Raw genomic sequence first — 20,503 nt, forward strand, 5'->3', positions numbered from 1 at the left:
TTGATGTATTTGAGTTTTACATAATTATATAATTAATTTATGTATTTGAATAATTTTTAAATAATATATTTGAAAAAATTTATAAAAATATTTTATACTATATCTATAACTTCATAGATAAATCAATATTAAAATACGTAAATTATTCATAAGTTATAGATGATTTCATATAAATACAAACACTTCCTTAAAATAAAAATACTAAATATAGATAAGTATTATTCTTATAAGATATTATATATTCTACCACTTATAGAAATAGGAAAAAAAACTTTAGATATGATTTTTTCTTTTTTACATTATAAATTAAGTATCTAGTATATTAAATACTAATAAAATTTAAAGGCAAGTAAAGCAAATTTGTATATTAAAAATAAAATCATACCAAAATCCAATAATATCATAATAATAAGAGCAATGATACATAATTAGCAAAATTTATTAATTTTAATAAACAATTAATTATTAATATTTAAAAATATTAATTAAAAATATAGTATTAGGCTATTAAATTAAATAAATTAGACTACTAATAAAAAAATACTAACCAATATATATGAAAACCAAAAAAAAAAAGAAAAGAAAACTTCAATGTTACAACATATATTTTTCAGAGTTTAAATAAAAACAGAAAAAAAGCATGCACATAAACAGAAATATATAAAAATTTATTAATCATCATTTGAAGAAAAAGAAAAGAAAAGAAAAGAAAAGAAAAAAACATGAACATATACAGAGTTTGAGTTCCCGAAGCAAATGAAACATCAGAGTCATTTTCTTTGCCACCTTCGAAGGAGCCTTCATTCCACGCTTTCTCCTATTCTTTCCTTTGATTTCTCTTCCTCCTTCTTCTTCTTCTTCTTATTCTTCTTCTTCTTCATTTCCATCAACAAAAAGAAACTCTCACAACAGAAAACAGAGCCCTCTCTGTTTTTGAAGCTTTCTCTTTTTCCTTCCCTCCTTTGATTCAATTCTCAGAACAAAGACATGGTTCACTACCACAGGTACCATCAACCCAGAAAAGCTTCAGACCCCATTATCACAAAAGATGAAGAATCACAACAGAACCTTGTCATGGATTGTTCAACCTCTTCTTACTACAAGAGAACAAGGCCCAAGTTGCTCTCTTTCCTCTTCCTCATCACTTTCCTCTCTTGCTGCTATGTCCTTGCACCACTCTTCCTTCCCCCTTCTTTCACCTTCTCTCTCCTCTGTAAGCAACTCCTCTTTTCACTCTCATACACTTTTGCTTTCTTATTACAACATGGGACTTCGTTTTTGACATCTTTTATGTTGTTGTTTTGGTTTGCTTTGGTTTTCAGACTCTCCTGCAACTGAAAATGATGCTCTTGTTGTAAATGATTCTATGTGTTCTTCAGTTTCAAGTGGTAATTCTTCTTATTACCCCCTTTTCTTCTTTTTCAATTTTCAATTTCCATTTTTTCCTTTTTAGAAACATATTGCATGAGTATAAATGAAAAGGGGTTTGATATCATAGCTTTATGCATTTTATAACCTGGGAAAGTAATGATTTTTATGTGTTTTAACCGCACAAATTCTTGTGATTGTTATTAAACTTGATGATGAACAGTTAAAGTTTAATTCGGTGTTTTCATTTATGCAGGAACTATATGCTGTGATAGAACTGGTTATAGGTCTGATATATGTTTGATGAAAGGAGACATTAGAACACACTCCCCTTCCTCTTCAATCTTCCTCTACAACTCAGGAATCATCAACAATGTTTCAAGGAATGTTGGAGCTGAAAAAGGCAAAGGGGATCAGATACTTCAGCACGAAAGGATTAGGCCTTATACTCGAAAATGGGAGAAGAGTGTAATGGAGACCATTGATGAGCTAAACCTCATCTCAAAGAGAGTGAATTTTGGTAATTCAGGCCATGGTTGTGATGTCAAACATGATGTCCCGGCCGTCTTCTTCTCGAATGGGGGCTATACCGGCAATGTGTACCACGAATTCAACGATGGAATCATTCCTTTGTACATTACCTCCCAGCATTTCAACAAGAAGGTTGTGTTTGTGATCCTTGAATATCACAATTGGTGGATCACCAAGTATGGAGACATTCTTTCTCACCTTTCGGATTATCCGGCCATCGATTTTAGAGGAGACAACAGGACTCATTGCTTCCCTGAAGCCATTGTTGGCCTTAGAATCCATGATGAGCTCACGGTTGATTTGGCTTTGATGCAAAGGAACAAGAGCATTGTTGACTTTAGAAACCTTCTTGATAAGGCCTATTGGCCGCGGATTCATGGATTGATTCAAGATGAAGAAAGGGAAGCACAAGAAAAGTTAAGAAAACAATTGTCTTCATCCCCATCATCAGAATCGGAACCAGAATCAGAATCTCCACAGAAACAAGAGTACATAATTAAGCAAAAAGTACAAGAGAATCCATTGAAGAAACCCAAGTTGGTTATTCTCTCTAGAGACAAATCAAGAGCCATAACAAATGAAAATTCTATGGTTAAAATGGCTGAGGAAATCGACTTTGAAGTCGAAGTCTTGAAGCCAGACAGAACAACAGAATTGGCCAAGATTTATAGGTCACTGAATGCAAGTGATGTGATGATCGGCGTCCACGGCGCAGCAATGACACATTTCTTGTTCTTGAGGCCTGGCTCAGTGTTCATTCAAGTTGTTCCTCTTGGCACAACTTGGGCTGCAGAAACATATTATGGTGAACCTGCAAGAAAACTTGGTTTGAAGTACATTGGCTATGAAATTCAGATTAGAGAGAGCTCTTTGTATGAGAAGTATGATAAGAATGATCCTGTTCTAAGGGACCCCGAAAGCATCACAAAGAAAGGTTGGGAATTCACAAAGAAGATTTATCTTGATAGCCAAAATGTTGTGTTGGACCTCAGAAGATTCAGAAAAAGGTTGCAGCATGCTTATGAGTACATAGTCTCCAAATCAAATCACAGCACAGAGTAAAATTTTCTTTTTGTTCTTTTGTTTCATTTTACTTCTCTATGTTCATTCTTTGATATGTGGAGGGAAAGAAAGCTTCCATTTTTTTTAGTATTGAGCATGTTGTACAGCAAAATACTTAAAAATGAATTACAGAATGTGTAAGTATAAGAGCAACAACTTTCCTTTTTGGTGTGAATAAATTAAGGATTTAATTTTGATACATTGTCATCATAAAGTAGTTTTACACATACATTTAATTATGAAACGCCACATAGTAAAAATAACTATCTTTTACATCAACCACGTGAATAGTTATCCAAAAAAACAAATATGATTGCACAAAACACTATCAGTGCATCAAAATTAAATTCTTAATTTAAATGTATTGACAAATTTTAGTATCTTACACAAATATTTGACTAAACTGTTCAACATTTTTTAAGTTGGTACATAATTTGGTGTACAACAATTAAACTCATAACCCTACAATTTGCTTAAATTCTATGGAGAGGTTGAAGTTGTTTGTGCAGTTTGCCCAACCAATGGTTAGGTGTAGATTGAAAAGTCCCATAGCAGGTTCTTTACTTATTTATTTATTTTCTGTAAAATTTAATCCCTTAATTTTACATATATAAATATATAAAACTTCTGGAATGAACTTGAGGTTGCATCATTGAGGTGTGAGGTAATTAATTGGGGAATGACATTCCATGTTGCTGTGGGTCTAATTTCTTTGGTAACAACACATGTTACAATGTGACTTCAGACTGACCCCTGCATGTTCTATTGTTCTTTATAAAATTATTATTGCTTTTATCTTATTTATTTTTAGTGTAATAACATTTCGTTATTATGAAATGGAAAAGGATGTAGTTCTCAGTTATAGATCTAAATTTGATGAAATGAAAATGGTTGTAGTTCTCAGCTATAAATCACCCAAGTCTTATTTTGGTGGATCACACCAAAATTAATTGTATTTGTCAAGATTTGTTGAAGTTGATATTTGAGAGCCGTAAGATGATTTGATTGATTTGACTAAATTTTTATTTAACAGCTCTAAGCTATCAACTTCATGTGAAGTCGACTGCACCTGAATTTTTACCATAAATAAGATTGTATATGAATTATGAAAATTTTAACATTTTTTGACTTAATCTCCGGATTATATAGCTTGTAACCGTCAAATTATAATAATCAGATCAACATCCAAATTAATTCTATTTTAAAATTAATTTCTGGAATTCCGCTAAGAAGCTAATGGAGTATTTGTACAATGGCCTATTTATTTGACTCAATATGAGTTAAAAAAATAAATATTCAGGATAAAATACTACTAATTTCTCAAACACAATACCTTCAAACTATCTAGAATAACCATCCAGAGATAATAAACATTTAATATTCTAATGAATCGAACATCCCTAAATCCTCATTGTACATATTGTAAATACTCAATTAGCTCCTTATACTTTCTCTCGTTCATCTTCACCATGGGATACTACTCCAATTCATTATATTTAGAAATGCATAAAAATAAAAGATCTAAATAGAAGCAACTTTATTATTGGAATAATGATGTAGAGGGTTGTGGCAATTCTAGTGTAAGAGTAGTGTGGGGAACGTTAACCTCGAGGGTTGTGTAGTGCATGTGAATAAACTCCATGATTGCATCTCTTATGCGAGTATGAAGTATTGAAGTGAAGCAAGTACAGATTCAATGGGGACCACTAACGGTTATGATTAATGGTTTATGAACCATCCATCAACCACACTGCATGTATTGTCTCAACCAGCACAACCTTTGTGCCAATTCGTCAGAACAACAGTACCTTTCAAAATTGATTCTCTCCCGTGAAGATTTTTCACAAATTAGTTTCTATTTCAAAGAGAAATTGCTGTAATGTACTAATATTGTTGGTTATTAATTATTTAAAATAATTACAACTTCGCTAAGTAAACAACAAAAAATATGAACAACGTAAACAATACGCTAAAAAAATGTTATATTATAATGATATATTTGAAAGTTTTGTAAAAAAAGGACTGACAAATGGAAGAGTTTAATGAATATCAATGAAATGAGTTAAAAGGGCTTTTCGTTTAGCATGGATTTTCTTTTCACAAGTGGTAAAAGGCAACATGTTTACATATAGGTATTTCACCTATATTAAATTTTTTTATTATATTACGTGTACACTAAAATTAACCATAAATATAAAATATATATTAAATATAAATATATGTTAAAAATAAATTAAATATTTTTGTAAAATATTAGTAGCTAATTTTAGTATACGAAAAATATTTTTGTAAAATTTTTTACCTAAATTTTTACCTCATTGTAAAATGTTATGTGTTGAATTTTACTATTGATTGAGAAAGTGAAGTCAAATATAAAATCTACAAAAATATCTAATTTATAATAAAAGTTAGCACAGATTATGGGATTGGAGTAACTAGATTATATCGAATGAACTCAAAACCGTATAGAAAGTAAGTTGACCGTGGGTATTTTTTTTTATATGAGAATTAATATTTATAATACTTTTTGTGTAGTTTTTTTTGTATGATCATCTTATATTTTATTTTGTATTAATCACATTTAATACAAAAAACATAAAAAGGGTGTGATTACAAATAACTGCACGAGAACAGAACAAAAGCTGTATTTATTTATCTTTTCTTTTTCTTTTCCAAAAATTTGTATTTGTTTTTCATGATCCTAGTTTCATAATTACAAAAATATTTCTAAACACCAAATTTGAAAAAAACAAAATCCACTAAATTGGAGGCTTGGAGCTGCTGGTGTTTCTTTGAGTCAAAGCAACCACCCCAGCATTGATATTTGGCTCTTGAAGTCTTCCTACAACCACCGTTTTGAGGTCTTCGCCGCTGCCGGAGGAGGTGTTCTAGCATTTCTCTCCTTCTCATCTAAACATAACCTTGTACTTAGTATGATGAAATTGCAAAGCATATTAATAGAAAAATGGCAGCTCTATAGGTTTTAACTTACATGGTACCGGCTTCCCTCCAAGCGAAGATCTTCGATTCGGCCCGGATCCATGAATTCCAGTTAGTGATTGCCTCCTCTGTGTCCTTTCTACAGCTGTAACCGATGATCTTACATCATTTGCATGGCTAGCACCCTTGATTGGAGACTTTACTTCAACCAAATTCTGTTGTTGGTTCCTGCAATTCACATTCAAAGATTGACACTCTTTTTTATAGAGTAGCCATAATAATAGACATGCTTAAAAAACAACAATGCCTGCTACACACGCACATACCTCTTTTCAGGGCCATTAATAAGTTTTCCGATTGTTCTCAAGGATCTTCTCAAGGAACCTTTTCCATTTGTGCTACTCATTCCCTTTGTTGTCTGCATAACACTATGCACATCATTGATATCCGGCATTGTTGGTTCCGGCGTCTGAGGTAGTACAAGAGGATGAATTTTGATCCCTTCATCTACTTTTATCAGTCTCTTTTGGTAGGTCATGCTTGTAGGACTTCGCGGAGCTTTGGCCTGCGAATCTGGCCTGGACATGCCATTGCTGAAGTGTCCATAAAGCTTTGACGCAGCTTCTGGATCTTGTGGTGGACGATATTTCTGCACAAGCACAGACTCATACTGTAAAGTCTTGCTAACATCGGATGACGCACTGTCTTTCTTGATGTTGCTCTTGGAGCCTTCCAAACTCAATCTTCTCGAACGAGGTACAAACGAAGGCGATTTACATGCAGCTTTATCCTTATCCTCAGGATTCAATGATTTTTCGCCCTTCACTGTGCTGCAATTCTCAATACTGAGTCTTCTAGAACGCAATGGAGTTTTCATGGTTGGTTTCTCTGATGGAGTGTATGGTTCTTTGGGTCTGCTGAACACTGATTTCTGAGCTTCCTTGTTTGCCAATGCCAGCTTAAGACTCTCAACCTAAACACATAAAGAGGGAAAACCGGTTTAGTTTGACTCCATTTGAGTTTCAGCAACCTATGATACTAACTTTCTTGTGGCTTACGGTATGTCATTACCTGTTCTTTAAGTTGCATAATTTCACTGGTTTCTTTGTTCATACGTGCTATCCCGAGTTCCACAGTTGAAACGCGCTGAGCGAACTTTAGAGTACTCGTTGTTTCACCAAAGGAATCTGCTTCCGGACTCACATGAGCAAACATCAAGGTTTTGGCATGACCACCTAATGCAGAAAATGTCCAAGAAAAAATTAAAGAAACTTTCTCTATAAGGTTAAAGAATTAAAGATAGAATCTTGTGGAATAGAATTCAAGATAGAATTCAATAGCGTGTACCTAAGGAGTCCTGCAAAAGAAGTGTGAGTTTGCTATTTCTATATGGAATGTGAGAATTCTTTTGAGCTAGTGCTGTGATCACATCTCCCAAACAAGAAAGAGATTTGTTAATGAATTGTGCTTCCTTTAGTCTTTCCCCTGTGACTTCTGACTTGTCTACTCGTTCACTTCCGGCAAGGTCTACCAAATGCAGACAACTGCGAATGGTGTTACGGGATGTATCTTTTCCGTGAACATGCACGGTGAGTACACTGAATTAAAACAGCCTTTATTATCAGTGTCTGCATTAAACATTTAAATTCAAGTTATAGGGTCTGAAAAAATTTTAAAAATTACCTGTGGGAACGACTACTCCTATTGTTCAGTGCAGTGGAACTGACAGCACGGTTGACCTCGCCGAGTTTCATGAGGGTCAGAACATCAGTTGTAGATGTCACAGGACGCAATGTAGCATCAGGAAGACTCAATCCATCATCATTGCAGCTCCTAATCTCTAATTTATTATCTGTTTTGTCCTCAGCAAGTAGGTCTCTAACTTGTTCATTGTAAATCTCGACCATTTGAACATAAATGTCATATGTCATAATGTCTTTCCTGTCATTAGACATTCGAAACAAATCGTTAAGAGCGAGATAATTGATCCCCATATCCTTAGAGGTTCCACCTGATGGACCACTCTGCCAAAAGAAAGAAGAAACAAAAGATATTAGATGGATATATAATTGGTTTAAGTTTGCATATATAGTAAGCAGGCATTGCTTGTTATTCCATTGGTCTGTGTCCGCGTTAATTAATATATGGGAGAACCAATGCAATGTGTATCATACTTCTTTTATCTTACCATGGTGTATGTCTTCCCAGATCCAGTTTGACCATATGCGAAAATACAAACATTATATCCATCCATCACGGATCTAATTAACGGCTGAGTGTCCTTAAACACCTCATCTGTGTACAAAGTTAGAATAAATTTCAATAAAATGATGTAAAAGAGAGGGAAGGGGAGGGAAAATTTCTGTAATCAGCATGTGGAACTCTACCTTGGCCAGCCTTTGGACCAAAAACCCGATTGAACTGAAAAAGTTTCCTTCCATCTTTCAATGTTTTGGATGGATCTAAAATGAATAGAGAACCATCCTCCCCAATGAAATCAATAATATTCTTGGATTCAGCCTGGAATGAGGGTCTGATTCTGCAGTAAACTCGAATATTACCTATGATTTGGATTTGAAGAGTTTGACAAAATTAACTTTGGTCAATAATATATAAAGAGAAAGTGACCATTAATTAAATAAGCAATTAAAAGTTCAACCTTTCAGATCTTGAACCATGTTAAATAATTTCCTATTCTCTTCTACTACTCTGTTGTATCCACCAGCTTTAGTTGCCATATCCTCTACTTGACTCCCTGAATTCATAAACCAGTATTTCATCTCAATAATTATATAAAAAACAAATAAACAAGGGAATCCTTTTACAACCAATCAGAACAATGAAAGAAAACCAACTATTTGAAATTGTAATGTTCATGGCTATTCATACCGAGTTCATTAAAAAAACTCTGAACTTGTGATTGCATGTCCTCAAAATCATTCTTGATTTTCAACTTTAAAGCCTTGAGATCCTGAAAAAACCCAGGATGTTACAAGCATTATCACAATGAATGCAGAAAACCACTAAAGCTTCTGTAGTATTTAATGTATGTTAGAATGGCAAGGTAGTAATGTCGATGTAATCTATTAAATTGTTTCTACCTTAACTCAACAATAATTAAAATTTCTAGTTAGGGCACAAATGATGCAACAGTTAAAGATTTACAAATGTCTACCTGAAGTTCATTTTCTTGCAATGCTAAGAGATGCTTCTGATTGCAAATGCACTTTCCAGTGCAACCTCTATTACACTGTGAGATGCACAATGGAAGCATCAGAATCCAAGTTCAAGACATTTTATATTGAATTGGTAATAGTACCACAGTATTAATGATGTAAATGTTGATCAAAAACAATATTCGGGTGAGCACATTAACATATTAACATATACAAATACAAATATTGCAAAATTTTATGTAAATACTACATCAGGCAATTATTCTAAATATTCTAAATTAATATTTCACAGAAAGGTACCTTTGAACTTTCAGGCACTAATGAAGCATCTGATAATGGAGGAGTGGAAGTGCAACAATGAAGTACGCTACTTCTTTCTTTTGTGGAATCATTTAGTGGCGTTGGCAGCTGTGTTTTAGTCAAGGAGATATTTTGTTAAATATCATTGCAATTGCAAAGATAGAAAATATTAACAAATAGAACATGAAAGCACTTTCTTAATATGACCAAAACAAATCTAGAGTTACAGAATTTTGATCCCCAAGGATGATTGTTTTCTACTACTTATGTATATCTCACAATTTTTAGCATTGATAAATGATCATCTCAAAGACTCAAACTAACCTCAGAGGATTTCGTCGGTAGCTTTACCCCACAAAAGTTTGTCATGATTTGCTTAAATAGTTTTACAGGATCCTACAAGCAAAGATTAAAATAATTATGAGGGAGATAAAAAAGCTCAATTGTGTTGAGGAGATAATTTAAACTAAAATTGTTACCATATTTTCGTTACGAAGAGAAGCAGCAAAGTTTCCATCCATATTTTCTTTGGCTTCCAAGATGCGATCGACCAGTAGCTTCACAAGTAGTTCTACATTTTCCTCTGCATCCAGTAGAGTTATTCGAAAGAATGAAATTATATGAGTACGAATGCTCTGTAATCACTTTCAATAGAAGTTTTTTTATCACTTGCAACCAAAACAATATATTTTATATCAGCACAGGATACAAAATTAGATACCAATATATGAGCAAGACTAAGTGATCAAACCTTCTCGTTTCTGAAAATTACTCTCAACAGAATGCACTTTTTCCCATGTGGCAGACAAATCCAATCGCTTACATGCATCGGAGGGAAACGCAGCCGTGGCTCTCGAATGAATTCTACTGGCTGACTGCATAAGTAATGGAGATCTTAAGTGCCTGTTGGAGGATCCATTCTCACTGTTTGTCTTCTTCAACTCTTGAAGTGCTTTAAGTGATAGAATGCAATCAACAACTTTTGATGCTGATCCCATATCTACACTATCCTGAAAATAATAAATAACTTGCAAGTTTACACATGCATAAGCAAGTTTACAAAAACAAGCAATATTGGCATGCAGTTGGACATGCATATCAAAGATGTATAATCTTTAAATAAATTACCCTTTCAAGATCAGAAGCTTCAAAAGCTGGAAGCTTTAGTTCTTCTGCAGCATCAAGAAAGTTCCGAACGTTCTCGAAGTACTGGAAAGCCGGTAATGGCTGGGAATCCCAGGTAAATGATTGCGAAGCAACCGGATTATCCACAACCTTAAAAAACAATCCCATCCAAAAAAGATGAGATAATATGCCCAATATCCATAAATAACAATTGTGCAAACTGCAAAACTCAAATTTCCCAATTTGAACCAATCAATTTAATACTAAAATGCAACCATATATTAGATTAGATTAGATTTCAGTACCTTAGGGACTGATCCTGGATAAATCTTGTTGATGACTTTGCAAAGAATGAGACCATTTCTCAAGCAAGAAATGAGTTCTCTCTCTGAAGGCTGTTTGGATATACCAAGAGGACCAACTTGGCTTTCTAACCACTGTGTTGCCTCATAGCGTCTCCAAGCTGTTCAATTTTTCATAACAGATAGATTCTTTCAGAATAAAACATCAATCAATAGCAAAGTGAAGAGCTTGGTGCAAAATTTCATGTGTATTTTTACATATGGAATTGTACCCAAAAGCAAATGGGAAAAAAAAAGGAAAAACCGTTACCATCACCAATCGAATAGACATAACAAGTACGCAACTTGGAACACAAAACCAAAAGAAACAATGTGATCGAACAAACTAACCTGCTTCTTCAGCTTTTCTTGAAGCCATGTTGATATCATGAACCCTACTTCTTAAGCAATTCTCCATTTTCTTCTTCTTCTTCTTCTTCAGAATCTTGTCTCCTGCAATGTTTCGTGCAGAGAATAAAAGACTGAGACAGTGACAAAGGAAAATAGAAAAATGATTAAAAAACAAAAAGAAGCATTTTTCTTCAAGAACCTGAAAGTAGAAACCAAAGTTGAAGGAAAAAAATGAAAACTTTTTGACGTGGGTGTTCAGTAAAATTACAAAGAAACCATAAAAATGAAGAGAGATTATCAGATTAATGGGACAGTGTTTTTGGCTTTTGGTTCGGACTATCGTGCTTAGCTTCGGATTCCGAACCTGAGAGGTACGGAATCGTAACGTTACATTTCGCTGATTTTGAATTCAAATCAGAAGGCCACGTTATTGGGGTCAGCGAGCATTTCCAACCGTTAGTTCTTCATACTGAGTCAACTGATCCTACGGTTGGGATTTGTTTTATTGGGAAAATACTTGTTCTGAAAATCAGCCCATTATATTTATGAGTTTAATTTAATTTTGATGCACTAATTTAAACGTTTTATATAGTCAGTTTAATTATATTCATTTTTCTTAAATGATTATTCACATAAAACATAATTAATATAAATAATAATTATTTTTATTATATAATATTATTTAATTGAATATACATATAAAATTATCTTATAATAATAATAATAATGAATCAAAATTAAATTCATTTATATGTGAAAATGGAAATTAATAAATACTTAGAGATTTTTGTGGGTTAAATTGTTTAATAAACTTAGCATTATTTAGTCATAAACAATTCTTTGGAATCTTTAAAGTTTTGACATGAATTTACTAATAACAAGGGGAAAATATTTTGACTGATTGACCAATCAAGCTCATTCATGATTATATATATATATATATATACAAATAAGGTAAAATCAGATTTTTTTTTCCTTTTCCTCTTATAAAACTATAAAACTATAAAACTATATACTTTAAAACTTAGGAGAGTGATATTATGGCTCAAGAATTTTAATATAGGAAGTAAAGTGGTGTTTTGACTAGAAATGGAAAAATATTGTGTTTTACCCAATAGTAAATTCATGTTCAACATGTAGGGGCATGTTGACTGCGATGAGTGTCAGGTGAGATGACGTAGTGCAAGTTGAATGGGACACAGTGGCATCACATGGGAGCGTGCTAACCTAGCACGTGTGGACGTGATGATGACGTGGCGGAGCAAGAATTGGCCATGTAGGCATCACGTGGGGGCGTGATGATGACGTGGCCGAAGATGAATGGGCCGCGCAGCACCACATAGGGGCGTGCTGATGTAGCACGTGGGGGCGTGATGATGACGTGGCGGAGCTTGATTGGTACACCTGGGCATCACGTGGGGACGTGATGACGTGGCACGTAAGGGCGTCTTGACACGTGGCAGGACGTGATTCGCCTGAGGCAATCAAAACGTGGGGCGTGGTGAATGCTACTCTCTATATAAGGCAGTGCTCGGGTTCATTTTTATTCTGAGAAAGTGCGTGAGTGTTCTTTGAGTGTGTTTCTAGTGTAATGGAGGGTACCGCAAACTTGGTAGTGTATCGCGACGTTAAGATAATACGTAATACTCATGAGGGAGTGAGGTTTGTGTGCCAGAATCCGTTTTTGTTTGTGGTTCCATGCACCATGATGTTTATGAAACTTCAGAATGGTCTCTGTCAAAGCATGGAGAACGGCACATTAATGAGAGTGAGTAAAATTCTGTACCGGAATCCGGTTGTAGTTTTTGGTGGTCTAATACAGTTTGATACCATGCCAATCACTGACGAAGTGACTATGCATAATATGTTTCAAATTCACCGGCAGACTCAGATGCGACAACCACAGATTGAGCTGTATGTTGAGTTTGAAACCATAGAGGTGGAAGGGATTCAAAATGACTTAGAGGTGGAGGATGATAGAGCTGCAGTGTACGAGGGAATGAATAGTGACAGCGAAGATGACTTCGAAGCCACTTATGAAACCGGCGATGAAGACGAGGATGGTGATGTGGGAGTTGAGACAGCAGCTGATAATGTAGTGGTTCACCCCTCGATCAGTCAACCGATGAATGTGCCACCTTTTATGCGTGAGTTGGATCTCGACGCCATGCATGCACCGGAGTTTCTAGAATATTCAAACATAGGTACGTGATGACCGAATAATATGTTATCTTTAATATATACTTTGGATTGATTAATAAACGATGATGGGCACTTTCTGTAGGCGTTGCTGATCCAGAGGACGAAGAGTTCCGGATTGGAATGGAATACAGTTCTAGAAAGTCGGTCATGGCAGCAATTAGAAGTTACACTATCACTAGAGGAGTTGACTACGACGTGTATGAGTCTGAGCCACAGACGTTCTATGCAAAATGCAAGATGTATGGGCGTGGGTGCGACTGGCTTATCCGAGCCAGCTCGATACGGAAAAAAGGTTGTTGGGAGATACGCAGATACAACGGTAGGCACACGTGCACAACAGGAGTGATTTCACAGGATCATTCCAAGTTGGACTCGGACACAGTTGCTGAGGCTATAAGGCTATTGGTCGAGACTGACCCGTCCATAAAGGTGAAAACTATAATAGTCGAAGTCCAGTCAAGGTTCAACTATACCATCAGTTACCGAAAGGTTTGGTTGGCAAACCAGAAGTCCATAGCGAAAGTTTTCGGTGATTGAGAGGAGAGTTACCAAGCCTTGCCGTGGTGGCTCTCGGTTATGATTCAGAAGATGCCTGGGTCAGTTGTCCAGATAGAAACACGCCCACTCTACAATGGGAATGAAGAGGCGCAAGGGGTAAAAATACTTCATCGCGTATTTTGGAGTTTCAATCCATGCGTTAGGGCATTCAGACATTTCAAGCCCCTAGTTCAGGTTGACGGAACACACCTATATGGAAAGTACAAAGGTACACTTCTGGTCGCTGTTGCACAGGATGGGAACCAGAATATTGTGTCTATCGCTTTGGCATTGGTGGAAGGGGAGACAGCTGATGCGTGGCACTTCTTTCTAAGGAATCTGTGAATGCATGTTGTTAGAAAATATGGTGTGGGTATGATCTCGGACCGGCATGAGTCAATTCGGGCAACAGTAAATCGTTCCGGAGGTGACTAGCAACCTCCAAGAGCATGGTGGATGTTTTGTATAAGGCGCATCGGCAGCAACTTCCTACGAGCATTCAAAGTCCCTCACTTGCAAAAGCTTGTGGTCAATATTGGGTATTCAAGAACGGTGGAGGAGTATAACATCAACTATAAGAGGTTGGAAGAGCGAGGTGAGGCATATGCCAGGTGGTGCGATGCCATTGGACTTAGACGTTGGGTATTGGCATTCGACGAGGGACATCGATGGGGCCATATGACGACGAACCTTGTCGATTGCATTAACTCAGTGTTGAAGGGTGCCCGTAATCTACCTGTGTTGGCACTAGTCCGAGCAACATATTATCGGTTAAATGAACCTTTTATGCGGAAGAGTGCTGAGTCTCACGAACGCAAACGTGCTGGATATACTTATTCCGTATTCGCACAACAGCGGATAAAGGCAAGTATGCAACAGGCTGGAAATATAATTGTGCACTGTTTTGATAGACGAAATGAAGTATTTGAGGTGCGCGAAATGACTAGTGGAAAGGTGTTAGTTGTTGATCTTGCACGACGTACGTGTGACTGTGGACATTTTCAGGTGGAACGAATACCATGTCGCCATGTTATTGCTTGCTGTGCTAACCAGCGAATCGATTGGCAGGTGTATGTGCATGACGTGTACAAGATGACAGAGGTCCGTAAGGTATATAGATTCGAGTTCTCACTGTTAGGTGATGCCGAGACATGGCCTGCGTATGAGGGACCCACATTGGTCGCTAATCCCGCCTTGAGGAGAACGTCGAAAGGTCGCCCAAAATTGACCAGATACTTGAACGAAATGGACTCACGCGACATGCGTGGTCCTCAGATATGCCATCTCTGTGGTGCTCAGGGACATAGTCGGAGTCGATGTCCTCAGCGTGCTGGATCGAGGGGTGGGGGGATGACTTTTATTTTCATTGTGTTTGTATTTTTGAATTTGCATTTTTATAATAGATTTTCTTTTTTGTCTTAGTCGTGTTTGTATTTTTAAATTTAAGATTATCCGTTGATGTTTAAGACCATGATAATGTTAACATTTACCGCCTTACTGAAGCAAACATACAAATTTTTAACTACGAATAACATCGGCCAACATACAGAACATTAAATACGTATTACATTGAACCCTAGTATGAAATCTAAAAACCCCAACCTGATGCTCACTTCTTACGACCCATCCAGCTCAGTGCCTTACCCATCATGCTCAGACCTGGCCGCGACGGAGTATACCTATCAGGTGGATTTTGCTCCGTCCGTAGGTCATATGGGTGACCTGGAACTGAGTCACCCATACCTGCAGCGGCCGACCCAGCTGCCTCTGCCGGAGGTGCTGACCCACCCGCCTCTGTCAGAAGTGCCGACCCACCTGCCTCTGCTGGAGCAGATGCATCGGGGTTGTACTCGTCAACAAGTGTGTATGTCCGCTGAAGGAATCTACTATCACACGATGCACCCTCTGACGTGTGGTCGGAAGCAGGACGCTGCAAACCATGGCTCATACCTACTGATGCCCCACGTGGATCAGTTGAGGCTGACGGTGAATGCATAACACTAAAATCTGACCAACCACCCAAACTAGCATTGGCCTAATTCTGTAGTTGCTGATCTCCGTGACCGCTGATGGAGAAGTCAAACCAATCATGACCGAATGGAATCGTCAGTATCGACTGAGAGTGCTATGAATGGTGGCTGTGCTGAGAGTGCTGGAAATGGTGGCTGTGCTGAGAGTGATGAGAGTGGTGGCTGGATGCACTATGGTCCTGTGGCTGTGGTACATGATAAGGAACCGGCTCAAACACTGCATGCTGAGGTGGCTGAGAAACATACACCGAGAATCTCAGCATATGTCCGAATGAGCGCACGTACTAATCCCGATACTCCGGGGTCGGTATGAAGTCCCAGGTCGGAAGGGGGTGCAGATCCCGCAGTCGAGTGTTTCGCCTGTTGCCCCACTCCGCTATCCACTCCCCAAGCAAAATTGTCCAGTCATAAAGCTGCACTCCGCGAAGCGCCATGCAATGCTGGTCCAATGGAATGTCCCTTGGTATTCGCAGGGGGAGGGGTGCTGTGCGAACCCAAACTGACGCATCACTCGATCCGCAGGATGCCATTCGATACACTCGAACGACAACAACGGAGCAACGATATCATACACATCAAGATGTCCATGTAAGTCGCCGGGTATGATCATTCCTTCGTATGGCCGCCACTCAAACTGCCACAGATAATTCGAATGTCATAACCCAAACATTAATGTCTGGATCTAGGATTCATTAGAACCATAAATATTTACCTCCTGCATGTAGTCTATATCATGCCTAAATGTCACAACGGTCTTCTCTAACCACGTTGTGCTCCGATCCGAATGACTCCACCTGAAACATGATATAGTGAAAAAATTTACGTAAGTAATCGTAACTGAAACATGCATAATGAATATAATCTCCGACAAGAACCATAAATATTTACCTCATGGCAACTGGTATCTCAGCAGGTGAAAGGATATGTCTCGATACAGGTGAAATACACGGCATTCGCTCCCATGTCCAAACAAACAACAGATTAAGAGGGTCATCCATCTCCTTCGTATCATATCGTGATGCACAGTATAGTGCTCTGTAAAGATGCGCGAGACATGCTGTACCCCAACTATAAGTATGGATCTGCTCGAAATTGCGAAGCAATGGTAGATACATCGCATGGGCGTATGCGGTCGACTTATCTGTGAATAGGGTCGACCCTAACATACAGAAAATTTGACATCTCACGTATCTCCTTATGGACTCTTCAGTGTCCAACGGCTCCTCATCTCTGATACATCGAACCCAACCAAACTTTATATAGGATTTCGAATTACGACTGAGCACCGGTTCACGTTCGAATATTGCCATGCTCTGACTCTGAACGAAATCACTACTACTATCAGTCCATCCACTCACAGGCTCTCCATCAATTGGTAAGCCAAATATATGTGCGACATCTTCCAATGTCACTGTAACCTCACCCACCGACAACACAAAAGTGTGAGTCTTCGGCCTCCACCTTTCAACCAGAACAGCTAACAACGGGTAAGATCCTCTTATCATCCCAATCCTAGATACGTGGTAGAATCCGGTGGCACATAAGTAGTTTTTGACCCTCGGGTTCCAACTCTGTGGCGGATCCAGTTTACGCACCAACAAAATTCTGTTGGGCTGCATCAACAAAATTATATTTGTTATATTACTTATAAATATTCATTTATTAATAAACAAATATTAATAAATGAATTTATAAAATGTATGTGATCACTCAATTGATAATATTATTTAGATATTTATTTATTTTAATATTTTATTTGTTAAAAGTGCATTACCATAGTTAAAATAATTTTTTTTCGTGCATCAACATATATTTCTCTAATATTATTAATAACAACGTATATATATATTTTTTAATATTTATTTATTTATTACTTTAACAATTATGTATTAAATTTTTGAATATGTTCAACATACATATTTATTTATAGAATGAATATTATTTATTTTACTATAGTATTATTTTTATATTTTTATCGTAGAGAAATATATTTTTCTAAAAAATTTTTAGTATGTCGTATAGAATAGTATAGTATAATATATATTCTATTTTAATATTTTTATAACAGAAAATTAATTTAAAATTAATAAAAAAACTATATTTAAACATATTAAATAACAAAAAAAAAACAGAAATTAAAATACACAATAAAAATATAATTTACCAACTTACATAAATTGGATGATCCAAATAATTTATAATATGTTCCTTCGGAGCTTTATAATTACGAACCATTCTTTAAAATAAACACAAAATAATATTTTTTTCTTCCTATTTTTCACCCTTTCTCCTTCACAGTGAAGCAGCAGCAAGCCTTCTGAGGAGCAAGCCTCCTTCCCCTGCCTCTCACTAACACTTTCTTTCTCATTGTAGTTGAAGGCTTGCTGTTTATATAGAGTAAGAACGCACCACACTTACTGTTTATCGGGGTGAGACTTGTCCCCTGCATGCCAGCAGCTCCAGCACGCCCCCCATGGTGCATCGGGACTCCGCGACGCCAGGTCCACCACGCCCCTACGTGGTGCCAGAACCTGCATGCTGGCCGCGTCACCTCGCCCCTGCGTGGTGCGGACACGTTACACCGTAGCAAGGTCACCACGCCCCTGCGTGTTGACCGGTAGCTCCACCACCGGGTAAATCCCCCATCCTCCAATATTCTCCTAAAACACCAACTTCTTTTCCATAAAAAAAAATAATTTCTGTGATATTATTACTCCTATAATAATTAATAATGCTTCTTCGTGTACTTTTTGTTTTCAAAAAATTCACTCATTCTCATTTATTGTATTTTTCATAAAAAAAATAATTTTTTATCATGAAAATAATTTGATAATAAAATATAATAGAAGTAGGGATGTGCATGGACCGGGTGAAACCGGGTTTAATGTGACTCAGATCCGACTCGAAATATATACCGGGCCTATTTGTTAGACCTGAACCCAGTCCTAGATCCGATGAAACCTATACACTTTCGGGCCACGATTATACCGGGTGAAAATCGGGCTACATTATATGGAAGGAACCCTTTTCTTGAAGAGCTCGAAAGACAGTTAAAGAATGAATTAGAGAGTATTTTGAACCAAGAAGAAATCCATTGGCACCAAAAGTCAAGACAACAATGGATAGTGGAGGGTGATAGAAACACGAAGTACTACCATACTAAGACAACAATTAGAAGACGGAAAAATAGAGTGGTAAAGCTGAGAAGACAGGATGGTGTATGGTGTGAAGATCAAGAAGAACTAAAGAACATGACAGTAGACTATTACAAGAATCTTTACGAAGAAGAGCAACAATTCAGGCCTGAACTCCCCATCTTTTCTACCTTTTCAGGTATTGACGAACAAGCCCGGACTCAAAATTTGAAGCTCCCTGACAAAAGTGATATTGAAAAAGCCCTCTTCAAGATAGGCTCCCTTAAGGCCCCAGGGGAAGATGGCATGCCAGCTTTCTTTTATAAGGAGAACTGGAGTCTTGTCAAAGAATCCTTATGCCGGTTTATATTCAGCATGTGGAGAAATCCCAGCATGATTAAGGAGGTAAATCAAACTCTTTTGGCTCTTATCCCTAAGGTAAACCAACCTGAATTTATCACTCAATTTCGCCCCATTGCTCTATGTAATGTAGTATATAAATGCCTCACAAAAATTCTAGTTGAAAAGATAAAACTATTCTTGAATGAAAACATCGCTCCAAACCAATCCAGTTTTATATCTGGGAGATTAATATATGATAATATAATCATAGCAAAGGAAATGGTCCATGACATGAAAAGAATGAAGGGTCGAAAGAAATTCATGGCTATAAAATTCGACTTTGAGAAGGCTTGTGACCGGTTGAATTGGAACTATGTGGAACGGTGCTTAATAGAATTTGGGATTCCTGGCCAAGTTACAAATATCATCAAAAGCTGCATAGCTTCGGTCACTTATCAAATTCTTTGGAATGGTTCTAAAACAAAGCTTTTCCACCCAACTTGGGGAATCCGTCAAGGAAACCCCCTTTCTCCATATTTGTTTGTCATTGCTATGGACAAACTCTCCCATTCATAGAAGAAAGGGTGGATAGGGGAGAATGGTTGCCAATAAAAGAAGGCAGAGATGGGCCACACATATCGCATCTCCTTTTTGCAAACAATCTACTCATCTTTGCGGAGGCATCAACAGATCAATTACAAATTATTAACTCAACTCTTGAGGCTTTTTGTGAAGCATCGGGTCTAAAAGTTAATAAAGAAAAAATTGCTATCTATTTCTCCAAGAGCACAGATCATAGATTAAGGGAAATCATTTGTAATAGTAGTGGATAGAAAGAGGTAAGTTGCTTGGGAAGATATTTGGGGGCGATGTTTACTAATGGTAGAAGCAAGAAGGAGAATTTCAAGAACATATTAGAAAGAGTGCAAGGAAAAATGAAGGGATGGAAAGCCAGTTGTCTGTCATTTGCAGGAAGAATAACCCTAGCTAAATCATTGATGAGCGCTTCTTTGAATTTTGATATGTTGCACAGCAAAATTCCAAAAGGTATATGCTAGCAGATT

The 20,503-nt window shown here is 36.9% G+C and overlaps 4 protein-coding genes across 4 annotated transcripts; 2 read left to right on the forward strand and 2 right to left on the reverse strand.

The window, feature by feature from the left end:
• The first annotated feature begins 581 nt into the window (after window positions 1-581).
• On the forward strand, window positions 582-3,160 carry LOC112696008 (xylan glycosyltransferase MUCI21). The gene is made up of 3 exons (XM_025748583.3): window positions 582-1,213; window positions 1,323-1,388; window positions 1,625-3,160. Exons 1-3 carry the CDS (start codon window positions 988-990, stop codon window positions 2,959-2,961), a joined length of 1,629 nt encoding a protein of 542 aa, XP_025604368.1. The 5' UTR covers window positions 582-987; the 3' UTR covers window positions 2,962-3,160.
• A 2,434-nt stretch (window positions 3,161-5,594) lies between these two features.
• On the reverse strand, window positions 5,595-11,518 carry LOC112696009 (kinesin-like protein KIN-14L). Its single transcript, XM_025748584.3, has 19 exons — window positions 11,394-11,518; window positions 11,195-11,296; window positions 10,808-10,965; window positions 10,506-10,652; window positions 10,129-10,387; window positions 9,857-9,960; window positions 9,702-9,773; window positions 9,378-9,485; window positions 9,077-9,151; window positions 8,791-8,872; window positions 8,561-8,656; window positions 8,289-8,462; window positions 8,090-8,196; window positions 7,585-7,925; window positions 7,249-7,499; window positions 6,973-7,136; window positions 6,228-6,874; window positions 5,954-6,129; window positions 5,595-5,871 (listed from the first exon to the last, which is right to left on the reverse strand). Exons 2-19 carry the CDS (start codon window positions 11,259-11,261, stop codon window positions 5,804-5,806), a joined length of 3,096 nt encoding a protein of 1,031 aa, XP_025604369.1. The 5' UTR covers window positions 11,262-11,296; window positions 11,394-11,518; the 3' UTR covers window positions 5,595-5,803.
• A 2,871-nt stretch (window positions 11,519-14,389) lies between these two features.
• LOC114927809 (uncharacterized) lies at window positions 14,390-15,465 on the forward strand. The gene is made up of 2 exons (XM_029298834.1): window positions 14,390-15,275; window positions 15,401-15,465. Exons 1-2 carry the CDS (start codon window positions 14,390-14,392, stop codon window positions 15,463-15,465), a joined length of 951 nt encoding a protein of 316 aa, XP_029154667.1.
• Window positions 15,466-16,339: 874 nt separating this feature from the next.
• LOC140173594 (serine/threonine-protein phosphatase 7 long form homolog) lies at window positions 16,340-18,500 on the reverse strand. Its single transcript, XM_072198080.1, has 6 exons — window positions 18,495-18,500; window positions 18,246-18,347; window positions 17,151-17,576; window positions 16,852-17,045; window positions 16,676-16,757; window positions 16,340-16,597 (listed from the first exon to the last, which is right to left on the reverse strand). Exons 1-6 carry the CDS (start codon window positions 18,498-18,500, stop codon window positions 16,340-16,342), a joined length of 1,068 nt encoding a protein of 355 aa, XP_072054181.1.
• Between the last annotated feature and the right edge of the window lie 2,003 nt (window positions 18,501-20,503).

The sequence above is a fragment of the Arachis hypogaea genome, chromosome 6 (assembly GCF_003086295.3).
Source record: "Arachis hypogaea cultivar Tifrunner chromosome 6, arahy.Tifrunner.gnm2.J5K5, whole genome shotgun sequence".
NCBI classification, from domain to species: domain Eukaryota; kingdom Viridiplantae; phylum Streptophyta; class Magnoliopsida; order Fabales; family Fabaceae; genus Arachis; species Arachis hypogaea.

What these genes read in the sequence shown, in the direction of transcription:
- LOC140173594 (XM_072198080.1), bottom strand. An exon ending in AAGAGTCCATAAGGAGATAC is followed by an intron (nt 17,046 to 17,150) that starts GTGAGATGTCAA and finishes AATTTCGAGCAG; the next exon opens with ATCCATACTTATAGTTGGGG. An exon ending in GAGATACCAGTTGCCATGAG is followed by an intron (nt 16,758 to 16,851) that starts GTAAATATTTAT and finishes ATCATGTTTCAG; the next exon opens with GTGGAGTCATTCGGATCGGA.
- LOC112696008 (XM_025748583.3), top strand. Translation starts at nt 988, where the DNA reads ATGGTTCACTACCACAGGTACCATCAACCCAGAAAAGCTTCAGACCCC. An exon ending in TTTCACCTTCTCTCTCCTCT is followed by an intron (nt 1,214 to 1,322) that starts GTAAGCAACTCC and finishes TTTGGTTTTCAG; the next exon opens with ACTCTCCTGCAACTGAAAAT. An exon ending in GTGTTCTTCAGTTTCAAGTG is followed by an intron (nt 1,389 to 1,624) that starts GTAATTCTTCTT and finishes TCATTTATGCAG; the next exon opens with GAACTATATGCTGTGATAGA.
- LOC114927809 (XM_029298834.1), top strand. Translation starts at nt 14,390, where the DNA reads ATGTTTTGTATAAGGCGCATCGGCAGCAACTTCCTACGAGCATTCAAA. An exon ending in TCAGCGTGCTGGATCGAGGG is followed by an intron (nt 15,276 to 15,400) that starts GTGGGGGGATGA and finishes TTGATGTTTAAG; the next exon opens with ACCATGATAATGTTAACATT.
- LOC112696009 (XM_025748584.3), bottom strand. Translation starts at nt 11,261, where the DNA reads ATGGAGAATTGCTTAAGAAGTAGGGTTCATGATATCAACATGGCTTCA. An exon ending in TACCGACGAAATCCTCTGAG is followed by an intron (nt 9,486 to 9,701) that starts GTTAGTTTGAGT and finishes ACTAAAACACAG; the next exon opens with CTGCCAACGCCACTAAATGA. An exon ending in TGCAAGAAAATGAACTTCAG is followed by an intron (nt 8,873 to 9,076) that starts GTAGACATTTGT and finishes GGGTTTTTTCAG; the next exon opens with GATCTCAAGGCTTTAAAGTT.